This window comes from Leguminivora glycinivorella, chromosome 23 (genome assembly GCF_023078275.1).
Source record: "Leguminivora glycinivorella isolate SPB_JAAS2020 chromosome 23, LegGlyc_1.1, whole genome shotgun sequence".
Classification (NCBI taxonomy): Eukaryota; Metazoa; Arthropoda; class Insecta; order Lepidoptera; family Tortricidae; genus Leguminivora; species Leguminivora glycinivorella.
In genome coordinates this window covers 12,652,263-12,679,450 of record NC_062993.1, presented here as the reverse complement: position 1 = coordinate 12,679,450, position 27,188 = coordinate 12,652,263, and the positions used below count along the sequence as shown (strand labels likewise).

Below are 27,188 nucleotides of genomic sequence, written 5' to 3'. Positions count from 1 at the left end.
ATATGCAGTCAGCTTTTTTTTTTAATAAAAAAATTATTTATGAGCAATGACACCTAACGCCTGATAAGTAGTAAAGGCAATGACGTAATTTTGGCAAATTGCTTACATCATTTATCAGGCGTTGACTCACTTTTCACTAATAGGGTTGAATTAAGATTTGTGTTACCCTCTCGAGGGATTTTTCGGGATGATATATATATCCTATATCTAAACTTCCTCGGGACTCTACTGGTTTAAGCATGAAATAGTAACACTCAAACATATTATATGTACAGATAAACACACGTTGGCATTTATAATGTTAGGTAAGTATTCCGTCTTCAAGCATATATCTACATTTACAATCTACATAAAAGCCCATACAAAGTTCCAAGGTCACACATTTCTTCCGCTGAGTAAGTGATATCCTATTTATTACCGAGCGGATACGAAAACAAAGCTATTGTCGTATAATATAACCGACGGGCGAGTTTTTCTTATAACAATAGGACTAGAATTGTTATTGTCAACGCTTAACGAAATCATGTGAATGAGATGACTACAGAATATTGGTACAAAGATCATATAATATTATAACTGACAGACCAATTACTTTTTAAAGAACTAAGTATTTTAGGCGTTAGTTACTTATGAAATGAAATGAAATGAAAATTATTTATTTGAAACAACAGCATACCTACTTTGTACAATTATTGCAGTTATGGCAATTAATAAATTGTTCCAAAAAGGATTCCACTCAGCAAGTGTCGGAGCACTTAGTGCCACGACGCTGATTTTCACTTAAGGCTATTAGTTAACGTCTAACCAGAAAAACATAATATGACTATTGTCAGGAGGGCGCTGTTTATCCTCTTTGCGTTATCCCGGCATTTTCCGCGGCTCATGGGAGCCTGGGATCCGATGTGACAACTAATTACAAGATTTGGCGTAGGCACTAGTTTTACGAAAGCGACTGCCATCTGATTTTCTTACCCGAAGGGTAACTAGGCCGTTGCAATTAGTCCGGTTTCCTCGCGATGTTTTCCTTCACTAAAAAGCGAAGCGTGTAAATAAAATTTTCTGTTTACTAAAAATAACGTGTTATATATATAACATTTACGCTGCAAAATCATACGCCAAAGGCTTAAAATAAGCGTTAAAATGTAGAAAACATTACATTTTCCGTACATTTCTAGCACGTAAATAAAACTTTTCCTTTTTAATACTAGCGAGAAATTCCGGAACGCATAAAATAGTGAGTAAAATTGTAGGTATTATCGCACGAGTAAAGAAACGTAACAGAGTAACAGATCGGTACCAATATTTTGACTTGATTCAAAAGATGCTATATCAGGTACCTGTTCAGACAGATATTATTTAGTTATAGTTTTTCAAGTTACAAGTAGTACTTAGTCCATACTATGCCACTGAGTGCTATTGCGTTGCGTAGCTCTACTAAAGGTTTTTAGAATAAATATTGAATCGATTTGCACATTTTATTAAATTTGATAAATATTGTTTAATATAACACTTTAAATTGAAATATACTAATGTGGATATCGTTGTGTCGGTAAACCGAGATGCCTACACTAACAACTTAGACCAATTATAACTTAGCTCAGTAACTTCAGAAATCCTTAGTCAACCCAGATTTAAAATTTTCAAGAAGGACGTAAATCCATCCTAAAGACTATAACAACGCCCTTTCCCTTACAATCCGATTAATATTAGCAATGCGTGGTGAAAATTGTTTACCATTAGGAGATTCATCTGCTCGAACTTATGATGGATACTCTACTCTGATTTCTGGTTGGTTGGTTGATTCTGGACAGGGTGCGTAGCCGAATAGCACAAACGCTTACGAAACGCTCGTATATATCTATCTCTATCGCTCGTGACTGTTTCGCGGCGTTTCGTTTTCGTTTCGCGTCGCAGATATGCCAGTCGGCTACGGCATATGGTTGGTCTGAGTTGTTACTCTGTTGCGTTTCTTTACTCCGGCAGCTTATCTTACGAGCACAAAAGGAATGGGAAAGTCATATTGCGCTCTGACGCTCATTCCATGCCAGCATGGTTCTATATTCTCTATCGAATGGACACAAAGTGTTTTACTGCCGTGCTCGAACAAAGCCTTTAAGATGTGATGACGATATCAAAACGATAATCGATACCTCTGGGTTCAATTGGCGTAAAGGACATTTTGGCGAAAATGAGTTATATATACAGTTTTGTTCAAAATTTCAAGCGCTATCGATCTGTGTAGTTAAAATTTCGATATCTCTTAAAAAGTTGCCTTTACGACCAAGATTTTCTACTATGGATTTGCAAAAATAGCTTTTCTGAAGGGGCGTAAATATCAAGTCATTAATTATAAATTATTATTTGTGTCGTAAAGGAAATCTACAAATAAAAATATAGTCGCAAGTCACCTTGTTATATATTGTTGCCCTTTAAGCCCTTACTTTCTAAGGATCACTTTCTACAGTAGTGTGATAAAGTTGGGCGTAAAGGACAAGTTTTTTTGTTCTTCGTCCTTTACGACCAGCACTAAAAATATTTTATCCGCAACTGTAATCGATATCTTTGGGTTCAATTGTCGTAAAGGACATGTAATGCAGGTTTCCAAGAGAAAGATAAACCCACTTTTTTGTTTTTTTTACCTATATTTGTGACGTGTATAAGAAAAATATGTAGATTACGAGTATCTTTAACCTAGTGTAGCAACCGTAGTGATAAACTAAACGATTTAGAAGATAGATGGTTGTAAAGGACACGTCAAAATGTTATAACGTCCTTTACACCCATGATTTGATAGGGTCGTAAATGACGGTCTTAGATGATTTTTATACAAAGTCGGGGCGTAATTGTAACCGAAATGGTACAAATGTTGTTCTAATTTTACAATTAAAAACTGGAAAAATGTATCAAAACGTACTTAATATGGCATAGAATAGCTCTACATCAGTTTAATGCAGTGTATTATTTATCTAAGCTATCTTAGCAACAAAAAAGAACAAGACTAATATTTTATATCCAGTTTTGTAATAAAGAAACAATATTTTCTTAAAAACTATCTAATACTTTGGCAACAAATTCAAACTTATTTTTTTAGTATTCGCCGCTGTCTGAATAGTCTGTAGGTTACGCATTCAGTCTTTAATTCTAGCAGGGAAACGCTTTCGTAGTATTATTATACTGCGGCGAGATGTAGGTAATTAAAAAAAACATTATGGTTGCTATGTATCGTAAGTAATGTTTTGTTTAGGCCATACATCTTAGCGTATACGTAATAAGGTTCATATTGAATAGTCGACGCTACGTCATTAAACAGAAGGCTAGTGATCGACAAATTCGCACGGTTATCTAACTGCACAGGTGGCTCAGCGGCGTAACGCCAGACACACGATCCGACGGTTGGAAGTTCGATCCTCAGCGGCGCAGAATCTTTTTCCATTTTTTAAGGATATTGGATTTACTTATATTATTGATACATGGTATTCGGCGAGTCATTCCAGCTCAAGCCTCCGAAATATTAGTACGGTTGTTGTGAGAATAATGTACCCGTCATAAATGAAATTATAAATGTAAAATTGGATGGCAAAATGCAGTAATGATTAAATTACGGATATAATGTTTTGTTTCCTATGTGTGTGAAATTGTGGTGAAGGGGTAAGTGCTAATTATAAGAATCTAGGGTTCAGTTTATAAAATTATGGCTTAGAAATACTAGTGCACAGTTAAACTATATCCCTTTGTTTTAGCCTATGGACATGCCCTTCATGGTTCGGTTAGATTGCAACCTGAACGTAGCTATATATGCAAATAATTATCACGCTAGCCGGCGCACTTTGGATTAGCAGGATTCCCAAACCGGTGGTTTAAACTCCTCTTGGCGCTCAACATCTAGTTTTAGCTTAGCTTAGTAATTAGTCTTAGGTACTAGTGTGTATTTTAATTAGAATAATATCTTTTACTCAAGTCACCGACGTTTTATTGTTGCACCCAGCTTAAACACTCGTAATAAATAGCGCCCAACGTTAAAATAACAGTGTTTGAAGCGGGCAAAACGGCGGTTAGTGATTTAAATCTGTTGTGATTTTAGGGTTACATTTGGTGATTTTGGTATTTGTTAGTTATTTAGTTAGATATTGGTTTTTACTGTGTTATATATTAGTGTTTTGTTTATTATTTGGTTATATTTTGGTACGTTTGAGTAGTAGGTTAGGTTATATATTTGTAACTGTACCTATTTGTTAGTTTTATAATATTATATTATATTATTAGGAACATTTTAAAAGTGGTTAATTGCAACTTAGCCGCACGGTTTTTTTCTGCTTCGCTTTTCTGTTTCCTGGTTTGTTAGCATATTTGATAGTTTTTAGTAAGGATGGATCCTAATTATTTGCTAAAGGATGAGCTGGAATACGAGCTGGAATGTCGTGGTGTTAGTATTCAGAGTACAGTTCCGGTTTTGAGAAAGATTTTAAAGGAGTTGATGCAGGTAGAACAGACAGAGGGTGCGTCGCGGGGTGGTGGAGCTCCGGCCCGGGAGGTCTTGGATGCCTCGTCAGAGTTAGATAAGTGTGTTACTAAATTGAGCGTTTTGGGTAGTTATATTTCCGAGATAGTGGGGAAGCCAGATAGAACATTGTTCAGACGGTTGGTGTCCAGGCTGTATCATGTGCAGGGTCGTTTAATGTCGATCGTTAAGGTAACGGAAGCAGAGGGTAACCGCAAGGAAAAACTTCAGCAGCGATGTCAGGTACTGCTGGAAAAGTTAGAAGTTCAGGATGACGTATTGGAAGAGGACGATTTAACTGCACAGGATATGGAGATTTTACAGCAATCGTTAGGTGAAGTAGGGGTCCGGATTATAGAAAAACTAAAGCGGGGGAAGGAGTTGGCAGGTGGATCCACTGATACTCCAGGGCAAAACGCAGTAGGGGGAGAAAGGGAAACCGGAATTCAGCATGTCAAGGGCACTGGGGACAGAAGTGTTAATATTTTAACAGAAAAGGAGGGGGTAGCAGCGCTGCAGGTCAAACCTGGAGAGGCCACCAGGCGTTGTTGGAATTGCCGTGAAAGTGGGCATCTATTTCGGGAATGCAAAATAGAGAGGCAACGACTATTTTGCTATAAGTGTGGTCGCTTTGGAACCACATCGAAGGACTGCAGGTGTAGGGGAAATGCTTCAGGGGAAAGTCCGAGTCCTGCCCGTTAGACTTTCCCCGCTGTAAAAAAGCTTCGGAGTGGCAGGAGTGGTTAGCCGTTGTTAGGAAATATTTTTCGAGATCAGACGGTCAACTGTGTCCTATGATTTTAAAGAAAGAGAATGACAATAGGGATTTTGTTAGAATAAGTATTCTTCAAAGACAGTTTGTGGTGATGTTGGATAATGGTGCGAATCGGACTGTTATAAATCCGGCCTTCGCGGATATATTGTCATCGATAGGGTTGAGAGGTTATAAAGTTGAAGCAACCCAAATGAGTACAGCTGATGGCTCGATTCATGATCTTAATGTAGTGTACGACATTCCAGTAACATTTGATGGCCAGTTTAAGGTGATTTCTGCTAAGGTCATGCCAATGTTAAGTCATCAGATGCTGTTAGGTAAAGATTTCTTTGAAGAGTTCGGGATATCGTTACAGTTTAGGGGAAATAAAAGTGAGGTAATGGATTTAAGTGATGCGGCAATGGATAAACCGGTGATTATATCTAGTGAAGATTTGACAATGGAGCAAAAAGAAAAATTAGAGCAGGTAGTACGACGTATGCGACTAGAGATTGGTAATGGGTTGGGCAGAACATCGATATTAACTCATAGTATTGATACTGGTGATGCTAAACCAATCCATCAGAAGCAATATAATTTTTCGCCAACCGTTAAAGCAGACATCATAAAGGAATTGGATAAAATGTTAGCGGATGATGTAGTGGAACCATCTCATAGTGCATGGTGTTCACCAGTACTCATTGTTAAAAAGCCAAATGGAGATAACAGGTTGTGTCTTGATAGTAGACAGTTAAATCGGGTAACTAAGCGGGATACGTATCCATTGCCTCGTGTAACGAATGTATTAGATAGTCTACGCAATGCTAGGTTTTTGAGCACTATTGACTTGCGATCAGCGTTCTGGCAGATTCCGTTGGATGAAGCCAGTAAGGAGAAAACTGCTTTTGCTGTGGGGGGCAAGGGGTTATTCCACTTCAAGGTTATGCCGTTTGGACTGGTTAATGCCTCACAGACGCAGCAAAGGTTAATGGATATATTATTTCAGTCAAATGAAGATAAGGTTTGGGCATATTTGGATGACATTGTAATTTGTTCCACGAGTTTTGAGGAGCACATGCAATTAATAAGTAAGGTGTTGGAAATCCTCAAGGAAGCTAACTTAACAATAAATGTAGATAAATGTAAGTTTGCTCGCTCAAGTTTGCGATACTTAGGATACATAGTTGATAAGGAGGGTTTGCGGACAGATCCTGAAAAGGTGGCGGCAATCATCAACTTTCCCAGACCACGAAATTACTCGGAGTTAAGGCGATTCATCGGTTTGGCTAGTTGGTACAGAAGATTTGTCAAAGACTTTGCCTTGGTGGCTGCTCCGCTCCATGACCTTACAAAAGGTAAAAGAAGAAGCAATTATGTTGGACCAAAGAGGCGGAGAATGCATTCGTGAAAATGAAGACCTTACTAACCACGACACCTGTTGTGACATGTCCGGATTATTCTAAGCCGTTTACTATCCAATGTGATGCTAGTAATAGTGGCATTGGTGCGGTATTATGTCAAAAGCAGGAAGGTGTTGAGCTGCCAGTAGCATATTTAAGCAGAAAACTTAACGACAGGGAAAAGAAATACTCTACGTCAGAAAGAGAACTACTGAGTATAGTATTTGCCATTGAAAAGTTCAGGCCATACATTGACGGATTACACTTCGCTGTAGTGACAGATCACAGCGCGCTGCAATGGTTACATAAGATGAAGGACCCACACGGCAGATTAGCAAGGTGGGCCATGAAACTACAGCAATTCAGTTTTGATATAGTGCATAGGCCTGGCAAAAGCCACATTGTACCTGATGCCACACCTCGGACACTGGCGATCAAATATATGAAAAAGGCGCATTCCTAGCACACAGACTAAGCTCGTGTAGGTGAACGCGTACTATGCTTGTATGAGTGAAATATGACAGATCGACTGTTCGCGTTTTTGACAGGCGGTAACTGTGAGGTAACCGAGAGGGGGTGGGTGGCACTTTCAGCGGGGAGCGGGAGTGGCCATACTGTACGATAGTACTCTTTATTATACTGTGCTGATGCATTGTCACGCGGTGTGATGAACAGTGCTACTTCTGAAATAAATGTTATAGATATTTTAGAACGCCATAAAGATGATTGGTACAGGTCTAAGGTAAGAGAGATACAGACTAATACACCACACGACTGGAAAGTTATGAATGGCTTGTTGTATAAAAGGATACAGTTAAGTTCGTTTCCGAGCCAAGAGGATGCTTGGAAATTGTACGTGCCGCAGCCATTACGGGGTAAGATCTTTACAGAGTGTCATGACAATATGACAGCTGGTCACTTGGGTATTCGTAAGACGTTCCTTAAAATAAGACAAACATATTTTTGGCCAAATATGTGGGAAGAGGTGAAGGATTATGTAAGTAAATGTGATACTTGTGCGAGACATAAGGTGTCGCAGCAAGGCCCGTTAGGACTCATGGGTGAGCACAGGGAGGTTACACGGCCGTGGCAGCTTATATCATTAGACTTGATGGGTCCATTTCCAAAGAGTAAATCAGGTAACACTATGCTACTTGTGATTACATGTTGGTTCAGCAAATTTGTGCTACTATTTCCATTAAGAACCGGAAAGGCAGAGAAGATATGCGAGATATTGGAAAATCAGTTATTGCTGTTTGGTGCACCTAAAGCTATCATATGTGACAATGGGCGACAATTCTGTTCACAGCAGTTTAAGGATTTGGCCATGAGGTATAACAGCCAACTATGGTTTACGCCAAACTATCATCCCCAGAGCAATCCCACGGAGCGAGTCAACAGAGTAGTGGGAACCATGATTTCGACGTTTGTAAAGTCAGGGAAACATAATATGTGGGACGTCAACCTTCCTCAGATCGGTAATGCTATAAGGACTGCAGTACATGAAGTGACGCGTCATACTCCTTCGTATTTGTTTCTAGGCAGAGAAACCCGTGTACCCAACGTAGATAGACCCAATTCAGTGCAAATGTTGCAAAACAAGGACAATGACTACCCGATTAACGTGGCGACATATTTATGGGATCTCAAGCAACGAGAGGAAGTCTATGAATCCGTTCGACAAAGGTTAAGGCAGGCACATGAAAAGAGTCGGCAGTTTTATAACAAAAATCGCAGATCACATATTTTTAAGATTGGTGAGATGGTTTACAAAAGGACTAAGTATTTGTCAAGCGCTCCCAATAAGTTTATGGCAAAACTAGCTCCTAAATACGATAAGGCCATAATAATAGACAAGTTATCAGAGACTATCTTCCGGCTGAACAATGTATATGGCAAATGTATAGGTAACTGGCATGTTAAGGACCTCAAACCATGTACAAGCTAAAAAAAAAAAAAAAAAAAAAAATGTTTTTTTTTTATTGAGGAAGGGGGAATATGCTATGTATCGTAAGTAATGTTTTGTTTAGGCCATACATCTTAGCGTATACGTAATAAGGTTCATATTGAATAGTCGACGCTACGTCATTAAACAGAAGGCTAGTGATCGACAAATTCGCACGGTTATCTAACTGCACAGGTGGCTCAGCGGCGTAACGCCAGACACACGATCCGACGGTTGGAAGTTCGATCCTCAGCGGCGCAGAATCTTTTTCCATTTTTTAAGGATATTGGATTTACTTATATTATTGATACATGGTATTCGGCGAGTCATTCCAGCTCAAGCCTCCGAAATATTAGTACGGTTGTTGTGAGAATAATGTACCCGTCATAAATGAAATTATAAATGTAAAATTGGATGGCAAAATGCAGTAATGATTAAATTACGGATATAATGTTTTGTTTCCTATGTGTGTGAAATTGTGGTGAAGGGGTAAGTGCTAATTATAAGAATCTAGGGTTCAGTTTATAAAATTATGGCTTAGAAATACTAGTGCACAGTTAAACTATATCCCTTTGTTTTAGCCTATGGACATGCCCTTCATGGTTCGGTTAGATTGCAACCTGAACGTAGCTATATATGCAAATAATTATCACGCTAGCCGGCGCACTTTGGATTAGCAGGATTCCCAAACCGGTGGTTTAAACTCCTCTTGGCGCTCAACATCTAGTTTTAGCTTAGCTTAGTAATTAGTCTTAGGTACTAGTGTGTATTTTAATTAGAATAATATCTTTTACTCAAGTCACCGACGTTTTATTGTTGCACCCAGCTTAAACACTCGTAATATGGTAATCAGGGTACGTACCCAAATGCACAAACGCTCACGATAATATCTATTTCGTAGCTATATATCTTTATCGCTCTTGCGTATTGCACCAGACTGCATTTTTGTCGGCGTCTGTCGTCGACGATTGCCATTCAGCTACGCCGGCAGTAAACTTTAACAGTAGACTATACTAACATTTAGTGCGACTGCGACAATAACAGGTGCGTTTCGCTAGCGAATGAGCGTTAGCGTTCGGTGACTTGGCTATGTACTTAAAGCATTGACTATAATATTTCTAGGATTGGAGGAATTAAAATTATTCTTATTTAACAGGTTTAAGACTAAATAACAATCTTCTGTTTTAAAATTATCAAAAATATGAATCAACATAGTAGGTAGTCTTGACTACAGTTTGTATACGCGTCCTAACTTGCGTTTATAAATAAGTACTTAACTCTTAGTTATTCTTAAAACTTCTTTCTACTTTAGACTTAAAATTACTGTCGTATTAATATAGTCTACTATTCACAGTTGCTGATTAAAGTTTACGTGATTACAATTAGTGTTTTACTTAAACTACGAAAGCGTTTCCCTGCTAGAATTAAATACTGAATGCGTAACTTATTGAGACAGCCGAGCGGCGAGTACTAAAATAATAACTTTCCAAAATATTAGATAGTTTTTAAGCAAATGTTGTTTCTTTATTGCAAAACTGGATATAAAATAGTCTTGTTCTTTGTCTCTGCAAAATATTTAGATAAATATACACTGTAACACTAATGTGGCTATTCTATGCCATATTAACTACGTTTTGATACATTTTCAAGTTTCTCAATTGTAAACTAAGCTAAAAACAGTTGCCATTTGTACCATTCCGGTTACATTTACGCCCCGAATTTGTATAAAAATCATCTAAGACCGTCATTTACGACCCTATCAACTCTAATTGTTCAAAAAAATCGTGGGTGTAAAGGACGTCCATAGCATTTTGACGTGTCCTTTACAACCATCTAACTTCTAAACCGTTTAGTTTATCACTACGGTTGCTACACTTGGTGAAGGATACTAAAAATCTACATATTTTTCTATATACGTCACAAATGTAGGTCAAAAAACAAAAAAGATATAAACATTTTTCTAAAAAAAAAGTTGGTTTTTGCTTCTCCTGAAAACCTGCATTTTGTCCTTTACGCCAATTGAACCCAAAGGTATCGATATGATACCGACTTGTCAAAGTCAATAGTGACGTCATTCGGACAGCTATCCGATCCTCGTATCTAATATTTGACGTATATTATTAAAGTTTGAATAAGGCCGTTGCTTGTTGAATATTAATTGTGATATCAAAATGTTTCTTAGTATAATTTTTTAATTCTATTTTAACTTTTAAGGCCCACTTTCACCACTAAACTCAGGGTTAGTGGGCTGTCATCTGACAAATTCCATATATTAAAATGGTGGATCAACCCCCGGGTTAACCCTCCATTTTCATTGGTGCAAGTGACCCTAAACTAGGTAAATGTTACTGTTTTTCTGTAACCCTATTTTCTCTTGTTCGCAGGTTAGTATCCAGTATTATCAACCAATAAGTAGAATAAATATCTGACGACGCTTGGGCGGATTACATCTGTGTTTTGACGAAGCATGTGGCGGATCAGGTTTGTATTTATTTGTTTATGAATAAATGGTTTAATATTTTGAAAAAAAAAAAAAGTAAGTTCCTCTTCATCTTCTTTGTCGTATTCTCATGGCTGAGGGACGTGACGAATGCGGACACTCTTCACCAGTTGTCTCCACATTTTTTTTTATGGGATAGGAGGCAAACGAGCAGACAGGTCGCCTGATGGTAAGCGATCAGCGCCGCCCATGGACACCCGAAACACCTGAGGAGTTGGAGGTGCGTTGCCGGCCTTTAAGATGGGTGTACGCTCTTTTCTTGAAGATTTGAAGGTCGTATCGGTCCGGAAATACCGCAGGCGACAATTTATTCATTCATTCATTCATTCATTCATACCACATCACTCAATTCTGGGCCCGTGTCTAACGTGTGCTTGGTTTCTTTGGCCATCTGAGCAGGACCGCACCAGGGTACGTAGACGAATGGCACAAACGCTCACAAAACGTTTACGAAACGAAACGCTAGTAGATATCTATCTCTCGCAAATGAGTGAACATGTTAATAAGGCCTTCGACGTGATTCAATCAAAATCGTTCACAAGTAAGGGAAGAAATCCATGCTAATATTATAAATGGGAAAGTGTGTGTGTCTGTTTGTTTGTCCGTTTTTCACGGCAAAACGGAGCGACGTATTGACGTGATTTTTTAAGTGTAGACACTTTAAGGGAGGGAGAGTGACATAGGCTACTTTTTGTCTCTTTCTAACGCAAGCGAAGCCGCGGGCAAAAGCTAGTTTGTTATATTGTCGTTGCTAAAGTACAAGAATGACAAAAGCAATAGTCACAGGCAAAAAGACAGTATTGTCTAGTCATTGAAAGGTCAAATTCACCAAATTTCAGAAATAAAAATAATAATACCATAACCGGTTATTTGAGTTTCCTAATAATCCGTTATGAAAATTTTGCCGAAAAACCGGTTATAACCGGTTATTTCGGTTACGGTTATAACCGGTTTGCATTCCCTAATGCTCGCCCGCTCCGCTTCGATTGTGACGTTGGCTAGGTAGTACGGAATGCGAACAGTGGGGCTGAAATCAACCCATAAATTGTTTGCCAAGCTTCCTTCACATTGAGATTCCGGCTAGTGATGTAAATGCGGGCTGTGTAGATATTCTCGATCCCGGGAATTCCCGACAATTTTTAGAACGCTGACGACATTGGTATAAGCGCGACAGCGGTGAGCGGCGGCCATACATTGGAGCGAGACACAGCGATGGGACTTTTCATTCGCACACGTATGGCTGCCGCTCACCCGGTTCACTGCTGTCGGGCTTAGACCAATATCATGGCCGGGCCGTAAACTAGTCTTACAAAGTATTAAATTTTTATCCGTATAAGGTTCGTTCTCAAAAAAGTGGCACCGTCAGGGTAAAGTGAATGAAAAAAAATGAAAATGGTTATTTGTACCTTTTTGGATTTAAATATGTTTTTGAGTGCATCAATGATACGGAATTTGCGGGAGGGAACGAAATAGTCGTAAAAACGTAGAAATTATGGCGAGTTGAAATTTTAGACATACAGGAGAAAGTGAAAAGACAGGGTAGCAGGGAAAACTTGGCAGGATAAAGAGAGTTTGAATAGAAAAACAAGTTTACCACTAATAATTCAACGCATATCGACTATTATGATTTTGTTAGGATTCAATTTTTTTTCTTTAAGTAGAAACAAAAGCAAAAAAAAGTATTTTATTAAACAATATCTATTATTTTTTATTCAAAACAGTTGAAGTACAGTAAGTGAGATCTGATTATTGTTTTCTGTCACGATGCGTGCACGTATCAAATGTTTCTTTTTGACCCAGTGTTTGACTGGTAGAGAATGCCTTAAGGCATTATGTACACCATTTTGTACTTTTTTATATGCAATGAAGAATAAATAAATAAGTACCTATAATCACAGTCTTGCAAAACAACAAAGCACATATCATGATTCACAATGTGAGTTGTACTTGTGCGTATAATGCCTGCAATGGCTGCCCCAGTAGAAGAGTTGGTTCGTCTCCTTGATGTCTCCTTGGTAACAGATGTCGAGATAATGAGGTCAGTATTTAAAATGAGGGCCACTCAAGGGCCGGACGGGGTGCCTTGGCTTTTTAAACATCTAGGAAGAAGATTACGTGGCCACTTTGGCGACTGCCTCCGAGAGGGTATAAATTCTCGTTGTAAGGTGGGCAGACTGTGCCTTTCGAAAAAAGGGTAGTCCAGCTGACTGTCCCTTAGGATACCGTCCCATTGCCCTCCTAGATGAAACTGGCACGATGTTGAGCGCATCATCGTAAGTCTCATCTACTGCTGTGCACGCATTTTGGAAGACACGTGCCCAAACATCAGAGATCGGGTTCTAGGAGGAGCGATAGACGCAATTGATGCGCTGCATAAATACAGCGGTCTGGTAGCAGAGAAAAGGCAGGGAGCCATCGCAGTATCTCTTGACATTGCCAATTACTTCGGCTTTCTTCCTTATGTGGTAATAAAATAGGTGCATTGCTTCCACGATGCGCCTTTCTATTTGAAGATCATCATTCACCATAGGGCATTACCTTGCAGATAGAGTAGTGCTCAATGAATCAGGAGGAAGATGCCTAGAAAGACGAATGGAGTGTGGTGTTCCTACCGGTTGCGCCATGTAAACGTATAGGGACAGGTCAATGAGACTACGTGCTCAAATCAAGACTGACTTCTTTATTCTTATTTTTACCCACATGCATATTCATAATAATCATAACCTACCCACAGTTTTCCACAGGGGTCGGTACTGGGCGCCTGCTCTGGAGCATTGGCTTTGACTTGGCTATCAGAGTAGTCCAACTTCTCCGCATAATCACCATTTGTTATGCCTATAACACAATAGTAGCCGTGAGGGGAAGAAAGTACCAGGGTAATAAGGAGAGCCACAGTGGCAACTGAGCTCACAGTTGGGCGCATTAATTTGTTTGGGCTTGCGGTGTTACTTGCCACGACCGATGACGTGGTTTTCGAGGGAAAGGTTGGCTTCTGCCCGAAGAAAGTGATTGCTGCCGACTTAGCCAAAATAATAATCGTTGACGCTATACGCCGATCGAAATGCAATCTGGTTCTGTCGTGCCTATATGCAAGAGCGATAGGGATGTTGCCTTGCCTGTTGGCGGTGAGACGGTCCCTCTTACGCCCCAAATTAAGTACTTGGGCTTAAATTCAAACCAAAATTGGTACTTCGAGGAACATTTTATCAAATTGGTTCCTAGCCTCGTCGGGAATGCTTCGGCGCTGAGCAGACTATTGCCCAATATCGAAGGACCCAATGCCCCATATCGGCGCTTATATGCGAACGTCATCCGCAGCGTGTATACAAAATTTCAGCTCAGTCGGTTGAACATTTCTGCTTCAAATTGGGTTGCAAGATTTGACCTCAACATACATACAAACATACATGCATACATACATTGCAAGTTAGTAAAAACCATGTCAAAATAGCTTGTTTTTGCTTGTGTTTCTTTATCCTGTCAACAGTCACTTTACCCTGCAGAGTGATGGCAGGATAAAGTTACACAGGGTGTAGTGAAAATCCGATTAACTAGATATTATCTCCGAAACTGTTGATAATACAACTGTCATAATTTTAATATAAATAGTTATACTTCAATACAACATTAAAATGTTATTAGTAAAAAAACTGCCGTATTAATATTTTAAAATAATCATGCCAGAATAAAGTGGACATACCTGTTACAAACTCCGAACGTCACACTTTGAAAACTTCTAACCACAAGACCGCAGCACCTCACACACAAACCTTTACACCGGCGGCTAGAACCATACTGGCTACGTGTTTTACGTATATTAGGGTCTCAATAAGACTTTCTGTGTGTGAGTGAGGTGCAATACCGCGGACGCACAGGATATGGAGAAAATATCGCTGGACAAACTTTGAAGGTGAAAATTAGTGTTCAAAAGTAATCGAAACATCCCGTGCAACGTATATTTAAGAATATAGTAGTCTATTCTCTACAAAAAACGATATTTTATTATCATACAACTGCAATTCAATAATCTATAGAGCGAAAACTTGAGCAGTGTCGCGTTGTGACAAGGCAGGGTACAGTAGAAAACGGTCTTCTTTATTTTTTTTTTACAAAAGTATTATATTTATAGAAAAAATATGTTTTGGCCTCGATGTGTCACGTTAATGCCTACTTATGAAAATTTTAATTATATGCGAAAATTATATATTTCGCATACTTTCTATTCAAAAACGTGATGGCAGGGTACGATGCCACTATTTTGAGAATTACCCATAAAGTATTCACACTTCATAAGTTATGCGGCGAATTTCAAAATTAAGTGTTTTTATTTTTAATAGAGGACTGTTGATAAAAGCATATTTATTCCATATTTCTAATACAAATTGAATAACAACTAGGGAACAATTAAAATTATTTTATTGAATATTTTTTGATTTGTTCTTTTTCAAGTAGTTACTGACACTACTATAAATATAAACATGTCGCAGGGAAATGGTCAAAACAGAGATTTGATCAAATCTCTAAAGGATAATTATGATCAAATCACGCAGGATGTCAAAATGGCGAATCCATCTCATCATTTCTCTAGAAAATTTCAGTCATTTGACTAAATCCCTGACTTTGTTAGTGAAATCACAAAATCGACCAATATCGACAATCGACACGCCACGTTTCGTCGTTTCCCTAGATTTGATTTGGTATATGGTGATTTGATCAAATCTCTGAACTGGTTTCGTGAAATGACAAAATATTCAAATTTGATTCATATTACGAATTGAATAAGTTTCAGCTATGTATGCTTTTATCACAGTTTTATATTGTTGAAATTATATGTGTTAGTATTTCTTATTTTCCCGTAAATCCCGGACTACACTCATCCCTAAGCCAGTCCTTGAGAGTAAGGCCGAGCAAAACGGACCGTGGATAGAATATAATATTTTTATTAAGGTCGCACTCGGTTTGATGGGGGTTTGTTATACGAGCCGGATTTGGTTAGTTCCGCGGATAACATTTTATTGCATAATTTATTGTTTTGGGCCGATTGAGGATGTTTAGGTTTGAGACGCTGTTATTGACATGCTTAAAAGTTTTGTTTTTTGTTGACAATATTATTTTACAAAATCTGAAGTCTGAGTTATTGACGACACGACATTTAACATTGTTTTGCTTTTTGACGAAGCTTGTAGCAAATAATAAGTGTCGGACACCTAATTATAATAATCCATACTAATATTATAAATGGGAAAGTGTGTGTCTGTTTGTTTGTCCGTCTTTCACGGCAGAACGGAGCGACCAAATGACGTGATTTTTTAAGTGGAGATAGTTGAAGGGATGGAGAGTGACATAGGCTACTTTTTGTCTCTTTCTAACGCGAGCGAAGCCGCGGGCAAAAGCTAGTATTCAATAAAGCTATTAAAAGTAGTAGTAGTTTTATACGTTGAAAAACTCATACTTCAATTCCCAAATGGTGTAGGCAGAGAACATGAAAATGCTCAAGTTTCAACATATCTCTCGTACGAGTTATATTTTGAACAATCTTACTTAACATACATCATTATGTTTTAGAAGTAACATGACACTTTATTTTTCTTTGTGACAGAATATATTTTATCGCCATTCCGTGATCGCTAAAATGAGAATGAATATTTTTGCTTAGTCTTGATAATATGTTTGTGATAGGAATGATTTTGTAGGCTTGTTTAGTACGTAACATAATTATTTCTGACAGCTGTATAAATAAAAGGTAAATTTTATCAAGAAGGCAGAGCCTTGCTCGAAGTAGTATATAAAAATATGGTCTTTTCTCCGAAATAAGATCGCTTTATCGATTTAATGGCATTGAAAACCCAGTGTTTGTCAAATAGTCTTAGAGTATTTCTGAGATCCTCAAGATGAGATGTAAAATGCAGAATGCGATATTTTTTTCAAGCCTTTTGAACTGGTGTAATAAAGTGATTGAATATCCTTGGTGATATTCAATGCTCATAGAGGTAACCTTATCAACGCTACGTGCTACGTATAGCGAACAATACCACCAGATTGCCACGTATAGAAACCGAACTATACCACCAGATTGCCACGTATAGAAACCGAACTATACCACCAGATTGCCACGTATAGAAACCGAACTGCCACGTAGTGATGTGCCTGACCGGGACTGCTTTTCACTCCAATGATTTTTTGGGAATTTTGATTTTTAACCCCCGATGCAAAATCGACGGGGTGTTATAAGTTTGACGTGTCTGTCTGTGTGTGTGTGTGTCTGTCTGTTTGTCTGTCTGTCTGTGGGTGTATCTGTCTGTGGCATCGTAGCTCCCGAACGGATGAACCGATTTGGATTTAGTTTTTTTTTTGTCTGAAAGCTGAGTAAGTCGGGAGTGTTCTTAGCCATGTTTCATGAAAATCGGTCTACTATGTCGCGGTCGGGGGCTTTTTCAAAATTTTGATTTTGTGGTTATTAATGTAATTAATAAGAAAACCTTGGTTAAGTTAGATTAGGTTAGATTGAATGCACCTAAATTATGATCACAGGTTATTATTTTAAAAATTCTAAACACAAATTTATAAAACTTAATAATAGTCAACACTAACGCTTATAAACTTCGAGAGTAAGGTACAGCGGGGTAAATCCCGACTGGGGGTCAAATGGAACTGATCCATTTTCTCCATGTTTTACAATGTTTGCATTATTAAGAGTGTCCACCGGTTATGTTTGGTAGGCGTGTTCAGTGGATATATGTAAAACTCAGCATCATAGTGTAATAATGGAAAAAATGCATTAGTTACAATTGCTCCCCAGTCGAGATTTGCCCTGCTGTACCTTATAATGAATTTATGAAGAAGAATCTGAGAAGAATTGAAAAAGAAGAGTCTAATGAAGATGAAGATTTTCGGTGAGAGAGTGGGACGCCAGCCCGCTGCACGAGCGCTGGAGGGCCTGTGGGATCGGGGTCGGGGTGACCCGAAACCGCGGGTCCTACTAGATTAATTTAGTTTTAGTTTTATTAACTTAAATTTAATTTAATTTAGTAAATTTGTTATGTTAATATTAGTAATAATCTATGGAATGTATTTCCGGCAATAAATAATTTCATTCATTTCATAATTTCATTTTTCAAAACGGACAATAATTAGATTATGACATTCGTTATCTTCAACGTTTCGGGGACGGTACTCTCTCCGTGGTCTATAACAAAAAAAAAACTGGCTAAAGTGGAAGAACGTAAAAAAAAATTAAAATTTAAAATTTAGTCTGTTTATTTCTAAGAAACGTACATGCATTTAAAAAAATACCTTATGCCCTTGCGGCGTTATCGAACGATCAGTCTTTCCAGTCTGTCCATGACTAGGAATGTAGTAAATGTCACGGTCAAACTATGTCAGCCAAATACAAACTCTAGAGTATCACGAAAATAAGTCCCGTCCCGTTTTCAATTCAAAATTATGAGTTCGACATTATGTTTAAAGTTTCATTTTTAACCCCCGACGCAAAAACGACGTGGTGTTATAAGTTTGACGTGTCTGTCTGTCTGTTTGTCTGTCTGTCTGTGTGTGTGTCTGAACAGATTTTGATCTAGTTTTTTTTGTTTGAAAGCTGAATTAGTCGGGAGTGTTCATAGCCATGTTTCATGAAAATCGGTCCACTATGTCGCGGTCGTGGGTTTAAAAAAAAAAAATTGTGGTTAGGTTATATAAACAAGATATTACCTACCCATTCCAATATTTTATTCTCACTGCACATCTCTAGCTAGACCAATCCCATGGAATCTAATTGTGGACAGCGTGACACTGGCGGTGACTTCATCTCGGCGATATTATGTAATGTAGACCACATTCTCATTTGTGCTTGCTATTAGTGTATTTGCATTATTATCAGTGCCCAAGTTCAATTCAATTCATTGTTCAAGTTTTATTATTATATAACTTGAACCTCAAACCCTTGAAAACCTCATACCCATATAAAATGTGTTTACTAATAAACACTGTTACATAATAATATAATATAATGCTAGTATACCAATTTGTACATCTATCGCGTTTCGTAACAAATTGGCTAAATTATGACTTATTGCCGTACAACATGTTCCATTAATTAATAGTTGGCGGCGTAGTTAGATGCGTAAATATGATACTACTCGTAATATTATACATTGTTGTGACGATGTATAATACATATTATACAGTGTGTGTAGACCAGAAATAAAATTTATTAGTGTTATCATTAATCAAGAAGTGTTTTTAAGTTACTCTTAATTTTCAACCCATAATTCATTTTTTCTCAGTAGCAATGTACTGAAAATTCCCGGTTTATGAGCATTTAAAAGTAACGAGCGTCTAACGCGAATGCATTACATTGCGGGCCAAATCATTTTGTATGTTTATAATTTTAATTTCGATTTCTTATGTCCTATACTAACCAGTTTTAAATTCAATATTTTTAACCTTAATTCCAACACCTATTACAGTCAAGAACCCTATTGAACCCTATTGTTGTATTGCTAGCACACAAAAAACATGAATGGACCTAATATAGAACCCTGGCGAAATCCATGTTTTACAATGTTTACACTTCAGCTTATTTTTATTAGCTGCCATTGATATATATTTTATTACTAATATGATTTCACACTACATTTTTAAGGCATACTTAAATACTAAAACATCTTAATTTTAAAGTATTATCTGTTTTAAAGTGATAAACATAGTCAAATGCATCACCACGATCCTATAGGTATTACTTACCTGCAGCCTTACCACGATCTTTTTAAAAACGATTCAAACGCAGAGCAGTTCAGTTTAGGTGCCTAAACTGGGCGTCTCAATTTGCTACCATGATCTCCAATGTTCAGAGTCGAAACTGAACCGCGTACAAGTGAATGAAAGACCGAGATTGTCTCCGGTCCGCAACTGAATCGTTTTGACAAGAAAAGGACGACGCTATAGTAATCGTATAAATCTATCTCGTTTTCCCCTTGTGACGCTTGATCGTTCGAAAACCAGGAACGATTTGTAGTTAACTTACTAATTTTTAATTTAATTTTGTCCTTATAATTGCAATTATTATGAATTTTACATTTAAATGTAAAAATCATAATAATTGCAATGTTTTTTGTAAGATTTCTTATCTTTTTGAGCAAAAATATGTATAAATGAAAAACAATATAAGGACAGTTCGTTAAAGGTTATGTTTAGAACGTCGCGCCCTTGACTAGTAAGTAGGTAATTAATAATAAAGTTTTTGTTTATGTATTTGAAGTGCTGTGCTCGGCTATAGAACTTGCAGTACTTATTTGGATAATATTTTAACAATTACGGAAGTCATTAGTATTTCGTCACTACTTTAAAAAAACTTGCATCTTCATCTGTCAATGAAAAGAAAATTGTAGTAAGTATGTATGAAATGCATATAGACTTACTGCGTTTTACGAGATACGAGATATTCTACAAGTAGTGACCATTTGTAGGTAGCTCACTCGTGTCTAAATTTAAAGTATATCGCTAAGTTATGCTAGACCTAGTTGATTCCTTAGCCATCCTAGGCATAGTTTGTCGCAAGTGTTAACATGACTCCTTGCATATCGACTAAAAAAGGATTAGACTTTTTTCGCTCCTTTTGATTTGCGTTTTTGCGAAAGTTGCGAGATCATAGGGCACTCTAAAAATGTAAAAACGTGTAGTTAGTTGGAATAGTTGGTCCGTAAATATTACTAAACAAAATCATAAAACTTTATATTTTATTATCGAATCGGTAAGGATCGAAAAACCAAAATAATAAATTAATCAGGTGATGAAACTAGCTTTAGTTATATTTTCCATCTCCTGCTCCTTATAAAAAACACAAAACTATTTAGTATCGCTAGTGTTACAACAAAGCGATTCAGAATAATGCGGTAAATGAGTAACTTTTTATGAATCGCTAAATTTGACATTCCTGCGATTCAGTTTAGGCTCAAGTGGCATGTCATGGTACGAAATACACTTGAGATGAGTGAATGAAACGGCTGGGACGCTTATCGCTCGCTCGGTCGAAATTGGATCGCAATAACAATGTCGTGGTAGGAAATAGCGACGCAGTTCAGTTTAGGTCCTAAACTGAATCGCGTTAAGAGATCATGGTAAGGCCCCTGTTCTAATTCCGCGTATGCAAAAAGCTCTTAAAGGCTCTCAAGCTAAAAGCTCACCTTTGACAGTCGCTAATGCAGGAAACCGCGGGTAATGAGAAGTTCGCTTGTTAGCGTGAGGAATCAGGTTACAATGCTTCCAAGATGTACAAGTTACAATGTTATACAACAAAGAACGAATATCTCAAAGGATTTTAGATATATATGAGTGTTGTTTTTATGGGATAGGAGGCAAACGAGCAGACAGGTCGCGTGATGGTAAGAAATCACCGCCGCCGATGGATACCTGAAACACCAGAAGTGTTGGAGGTGCGTTGCCGGCATTTAAGATGGGTGTACGCTCTTTTCTTGAAGGTATGAAGGTCGTATCGGTCCGAAAATACCGCTGGCGACAATTCATTCCACAGTTTAGCTGTGCGAGGCAGGAAATTTCTGGAGAAACGAACAGTTGAGGACTGCCAGTTATCTAAATAATGGAGATGGAAATGTGGTCTGACATGTTTGTGCAGTTTTTTTAAGAAAAATATTATGCATTTAATACACTATACAGGCAATACTACTGCAATTAAATGAAGTTTAATTATATAAAAAAATAATTTCACAAAGATTTACAAAGGTGTATGTACTTGCAATTTACCTAACATATTATACACCGAGGAAGATGACCAACTTGCAATGTTGTACAACGAAGAACGGACCATAATATCATCATTGGATTTGAGAATAGTAGTGTAAAAAATATTATAAACTAACTAACTATTTTGGCTCAGTGATCCAAAATAAATCTTGGCCTCCGAAACGAGAGATCGCCACCTGCCCCGATCCTGCGCAGCCTCTTGCCAGTGAGTGACTTGAAGTTGACGCAGATCCGCCACCACACTGTCCTCCCAGCGATACCTGGGTCGACCCGCCGGACGGCCACCAGCCGGTCGACCCAAGAACGCTCTCTTGATGTAACAAAAAATTGAAAACGGGTCTTTGAACAGAAAATTGTATTTTTGGATAGGTGATGTAAATATGGAATAGCTGTAGTATGGTATCTTCTTTTTCCTCGTTCCCTCAATGCTGAGGATCGCGACCACAAGTAGCGTGTCTCCATTGAACGCGGTCATAAGCCATGTGGACTGCACGGTATAGGCTGCCGCACGTCGACTTCTTCACACAGTCAGACCATCTCTTACGAGCCCCACCCTAAGCGCAGTAGTAGTAGGGGAGACCGGGGCTAGTTGACTATAGGGGTAGGTTGACTAACTATCAAAAAATTGAGCCAAAAATCAAACTTGAGCCAACCAGTGATACTATAATAGGTACGAGAGGCTCACCGGTGACTGAGCGGGGGGAGGTGACGGACTTTCGTACCTCAATGGTTGGATCAAGTTTCATTTTTGGCTCAATTTTTTAATAGTTAGTCAACCTACCCCTATCTTAGTCAACTAGCCCCGGTCTCCCCTATTTATACCTATAGGGCAACGGATATTTTCTACAATCTCTTTTTCTACATTCCAAACATGAACTAGTTTCCATACAAACTTGTCACGCAATTGGCGGCAACTTTATAAATACAAGTATCAAACTACAATTTTGCTCCACAAGCTAATTTTATACTTCATAAGTTTCAACCCCTGCAAGATCCTTTGAGTGAGGTATTCATGGCCCAGTCAAATACCGTTTTCAATAAGTTCATATTAATTAGGAATTCCTCGTGGGTCCCTTGGTAAAGTATTTTCATTAATACAACCGATATTAATTGAGAACTTTGCGACCTTTTGATACCTTTGGTCATACACGTGCGGCATTTTGAATAAGGGGAAGGGGACAGTTTTGATTGGCGGGTAATTTCATTTCAAGTAATCGAAATCCCACTAAAACATTCTGTAAAAAACTAGTCAAGTCTCAATGGAGCTGCTTGTTTATCTATTAAAAAAAAATGAAATCTATATTACACTGATTTAAACTTTCACGATTTTTACACATATTTAAAATTGCAAACGAGACTTAATCGCGTATTTACTATGTTTTAAACACTAACCTACGACGTTTCAAGGACGGCATTGTCCCCGTGGTCTCGGAGCAGACCGCCCGAGGAGGTCGGAGGTAAATACGCGATTAAGTCCCGTTTGCAATTTGAAATAATATATCTATATTACAGTTAATGTTTTGTGACTTGGCGTTGATGGGTAGCGGTCAATGGTCGCGCGACCGTCGCGCGACCGTCGCCGTCTTGTCTCATACTTCCATATCGATAAGATTTGATTTCGTATGCGTCGCATAACCGTCGCGCGACCATCGCGCGACTGTCGCCCACGCAAGCCACGGCATCAGTGTCGGTGCAATGGTGTCATGGATCACCTGGTGTACCCTTGCTTTGTGGCCATTAAATCCTAAATATGTACCAAATTTCGGTTCTCTGACTTTATGGGAATTACTAGTTCTCTTCTGATGATCATGAGTGAGTGAGTGGTATAAATGCGAAACTTTACTTTTGCTTAACTTCAGAATTAAATGACCTACAGACTTGAAATTTTGGATTTTAAGTATGTAATTATAGCTTACTGGATGATGAAAATTTCTGCGTTCTGGTCTTATCCAGAGGTTCTCAAATAGGGGCCTGAAAATGCGTCGAAATAATTTCTGTATAGGATGTTTTTTTTTTATATATATAATCGCACCTGATGGAAAGTGACGACAAGGCCGAGGTTGTAGCTCACTGGTTCAGTAATAGCCTATTCACTCTTGACTTGAATACACCCAGATTGTATTCGCCCGGGAATACAGTGTTTGCTTTGCACTCAACTTTGCTTACCGTTTTTAGGGTTCCGTACCAAAAAGGTACAACAGGAACCCTTATGGTGCGACTCTGTCCGTCTGTCTGTCCGTCTGTCACATTCCTAAATATCTCGAGAACTACTAATGCTATCAACTTGAAATTTGGAATAGTTATGAACATTGTAAACCTCTAAATACAAATATAAAGTATAATTTTTTTAAATATATTAATTTTAATTGTAGAAAATGGCCAAAATGAAAGGGGGGCAAACTGTAAATTTCAAGTTACTAGGTCAAGTGGGGTATCGTTGGAAAGAGCTCAAATTGAACGTAAATAAGCTATTTTTTATAATTTTTTTGTTGTAAAAAAAAAAAGAATTTTGAAGGAAAATGTAAAAAAAAATACCGTTCCCCCCCCCCTTATCTCCGAAGTTTACCAACGAAAAATTATGAAAATTTTAGTAAACATTGGTTTTATGCTAAATATTACAGGAAAAATATAATCGTGTTTGTATTTTGAATATTTTTTTTTAATTCACAAAAAACTTTTCAGATTTTTACTTTCAATTTACCCACCCTTGCGGATGTATATCGTACTTCAAATTAATACGAGATGTTACGTAAACCATCTTCTGTCCAATAAAGTAAAAACTGTTTAAATCGGTTAACATTATAAAGAATTATCCCTGAAAAACCAGGTCGCGCAAATTAGTTAGCAAATTGACCGGGAGATGGCGCTATACACAATAATACTCATTAGTGCCTATACTTTTGTCTTCTAGTCAAGTCATTAGAGTTATATGAAAATATGAGATTATTTTTACTAGGTAGTTTGAAAGAAAGTTTGTACGGAACCCTCGGTGGGCGAGTCCGACTCGCACTTGGCCGGTTTTTTTTTACTTATGTACCATATGTGTCCATTGAACAATGCCAGTGCTATACATATGCCAGTAAAGTAAAAAACGTCTCAGATCATATAATTGTCGGCCGAGGCTGAGCCATTTGCTACCATATTGTACAGAACAGCGGATATCGTCTCGCTCGAATCTAGAGCAGAGCCCAACTGGGGTAGTACCTCCGCCTTACAGAAGACCGCAGCCAAAGAGCACTAGACCCTACTCATAGTGTTGTGTTCCTGCCAGTGAGTAAGCCAGAGCTCAACGAGGGTGCGGTGTGCTGATGACCGGTGGACTTACGGAACTGACTTATTCCGTCTATTGTCCTTTGAGTCGTCGGCAACCCGAACCCTCCTTGGACCTTGTGCACTCCTTTTTGCTGTGTATTTAACACAGCAAAAGGGAATGTACAGGTTTCTAATGGGGTGGAAACGCGCATGTGACACTCTTTGAGTTGCAGGCGTCCATAGGTTACAGTGATCGCTTTCTATCAGGCGGGCCGTACGCTTGTTTGCCACCGACGTAGTATAAAAAAAATGTGGCACATACACATTTTATTGCTACAATATCTGGGCAACCGAGCTTCGCTCGGTTCTGTTTCGTATCCTTGACATGTGTCGCCATCTAGTTCAAAAATGAATAGTACCTACATCGAGCGAAAGAATTCTCAGCCTTAACAACACAACTACTCCACACGAGATGGCGCGCATTTCGCCACAAAAACTCAAATAGTGTATTTTCTATTCGTTTTAGCCTTGACCTGTGTCGCCATCTAGTGTTTGCAATAAATAGTACTTACATCGACCGAAAGAATTCTGTCTTAACAGTACAACTACTGCACACGAGATGGCGCGCGAAGAAAAATGCATGAAAACTCGAAAATTCGCGTTTTCCGGGACCTAAGGATAAGTTAGACCGATTTTTCACCCCCGAAAACCCCCACATAACAAATTTCTGCGAAATCGTTAGAGCGGTTTCCGAGATCGTCAGTGTAAATAAATATATATATAAATAAATAAATAAATAAATAAATATACAAGAATTGCTCGTTTAAAAGTATAAGATAAGATATTGTAAGCGGCTTTGCATGACATTTTAGCTATAAGACGATTAACTATAGGGTTCATTGACCGAATACATTAGACAGATTATTAATCTCATGGTCTCAATAATATCCATTTAAGGATGCGAGGAATTTAGTATAATTAGGAAGATCGTAGATTAGTAATTCTTAGTAAAGATTTAATTATATTTGTTATGAATAGCAAGAAAATCTGTTTTGGTTGTAAAATTACCCTAAGATTGTTATGAAATAATGTGGCGTTCGAATATTAGATTAAGTGTAGATTTATGAGATACTAGCTTTTGCCCGCGGCTTCGCTCGCGATAGAAAGAGACAAAAAGTAGCCGATGTCACTCTCCATCCCTTCAACTATCTCCACTTACAAAATCACGTCAATTTGTCGCTCCGTTTTGCCGTGAAAGATGGACAAACAAACAGACATACACACTTTCCCATTTATAATATTAGTATGGATGTTTCTTTGAATGTTTATATTTAATTTAGAAGAAGTAGAATAATTTATTTACCTATGAAGAAAAACCCCTGCCTGGCCCCTGGCCTGTGTGGAGACGGGTTAAGAATTTCACCACCCCCTTTCTTCCCGTGGGTGTCGTAGAAGGCGACTATGGGATACGGGTTAAATTGTGGCGTAGGCGAGAGGCTGACAACCTGTCAATGCAATGTCACAGTTTCGTTTTCTTTCAACCCCTTATTTGCCAAGAGTGGCACTGAAGCATTAGTAGTTTCATGTGTTCTGCCTACCCCTTTATGGGATACAGACGTGATTGTATGTATGTTGTATGTATGTATGTATGAAGAAAAATAAAAACAAAACAAACAGACATTAAGTAAATTGAATATAACATACAGATTACAGAATCATTTATTTGTCCAACATAGGTGTACATAAATTGTTACATTACATTTCAGTTCAGTTTCACTATGTGGCGCCTTACGGCATACAAATGGTGTTATATGGTATATTTAAATAACCTAACCACAAAATTAAAATTTTGAAAAAAACCCTGACCGCGACATAGTGGACCGATTATCATGAAACATGGCTAAGAACACTCCCGACTAAATCAGCTTTCAGACAAAAAAACTAAATCTAAATCGGTTCATCCGTTCGGGAGCTACGTTGCTACAGACAGACACATACACAGAGATAGACAGACAAACAAACAGACAGACAAACACACAGACAGACACGCCAAACTTCGCGCCCTTCATTTTTGCGTCGGG

General features: G+C 38.1%; 2 protein-coding genes across 4 annotated transcripts in view; both read left to right on the top strand.

Moving 5' to 3' along the window:
* LOC125238385 (octopamine receptor beta-2R-like) overlaps window positions 1–27,188 on the top strand; it is a 364,864-nt gene that overhangs the window by 308,145 nt on the left and 29,531 nt on the right. The gene's annotated exons all lie outside the window — the stretch shown is intronic.
* LOC125238229 lies at window positions 3,220–6,715 on the top strand. Its single transcript, XM_048145503.1, has 4 exons — window positions 3,220–3,648; window positions 3,741–5,045; window positions 5,519–5,767; window positions 6,543–6,715. Exons 2-4 carry the CDS (start codon window positions 4,367–4,369, stop codon window positions 6,713–6,715), a joined length of 1,101 nt encoding a protein of 366 aa, XP_048001460.1. The 5' UTR covers window positions 3,220–3,648; window positions 3,741–4,366.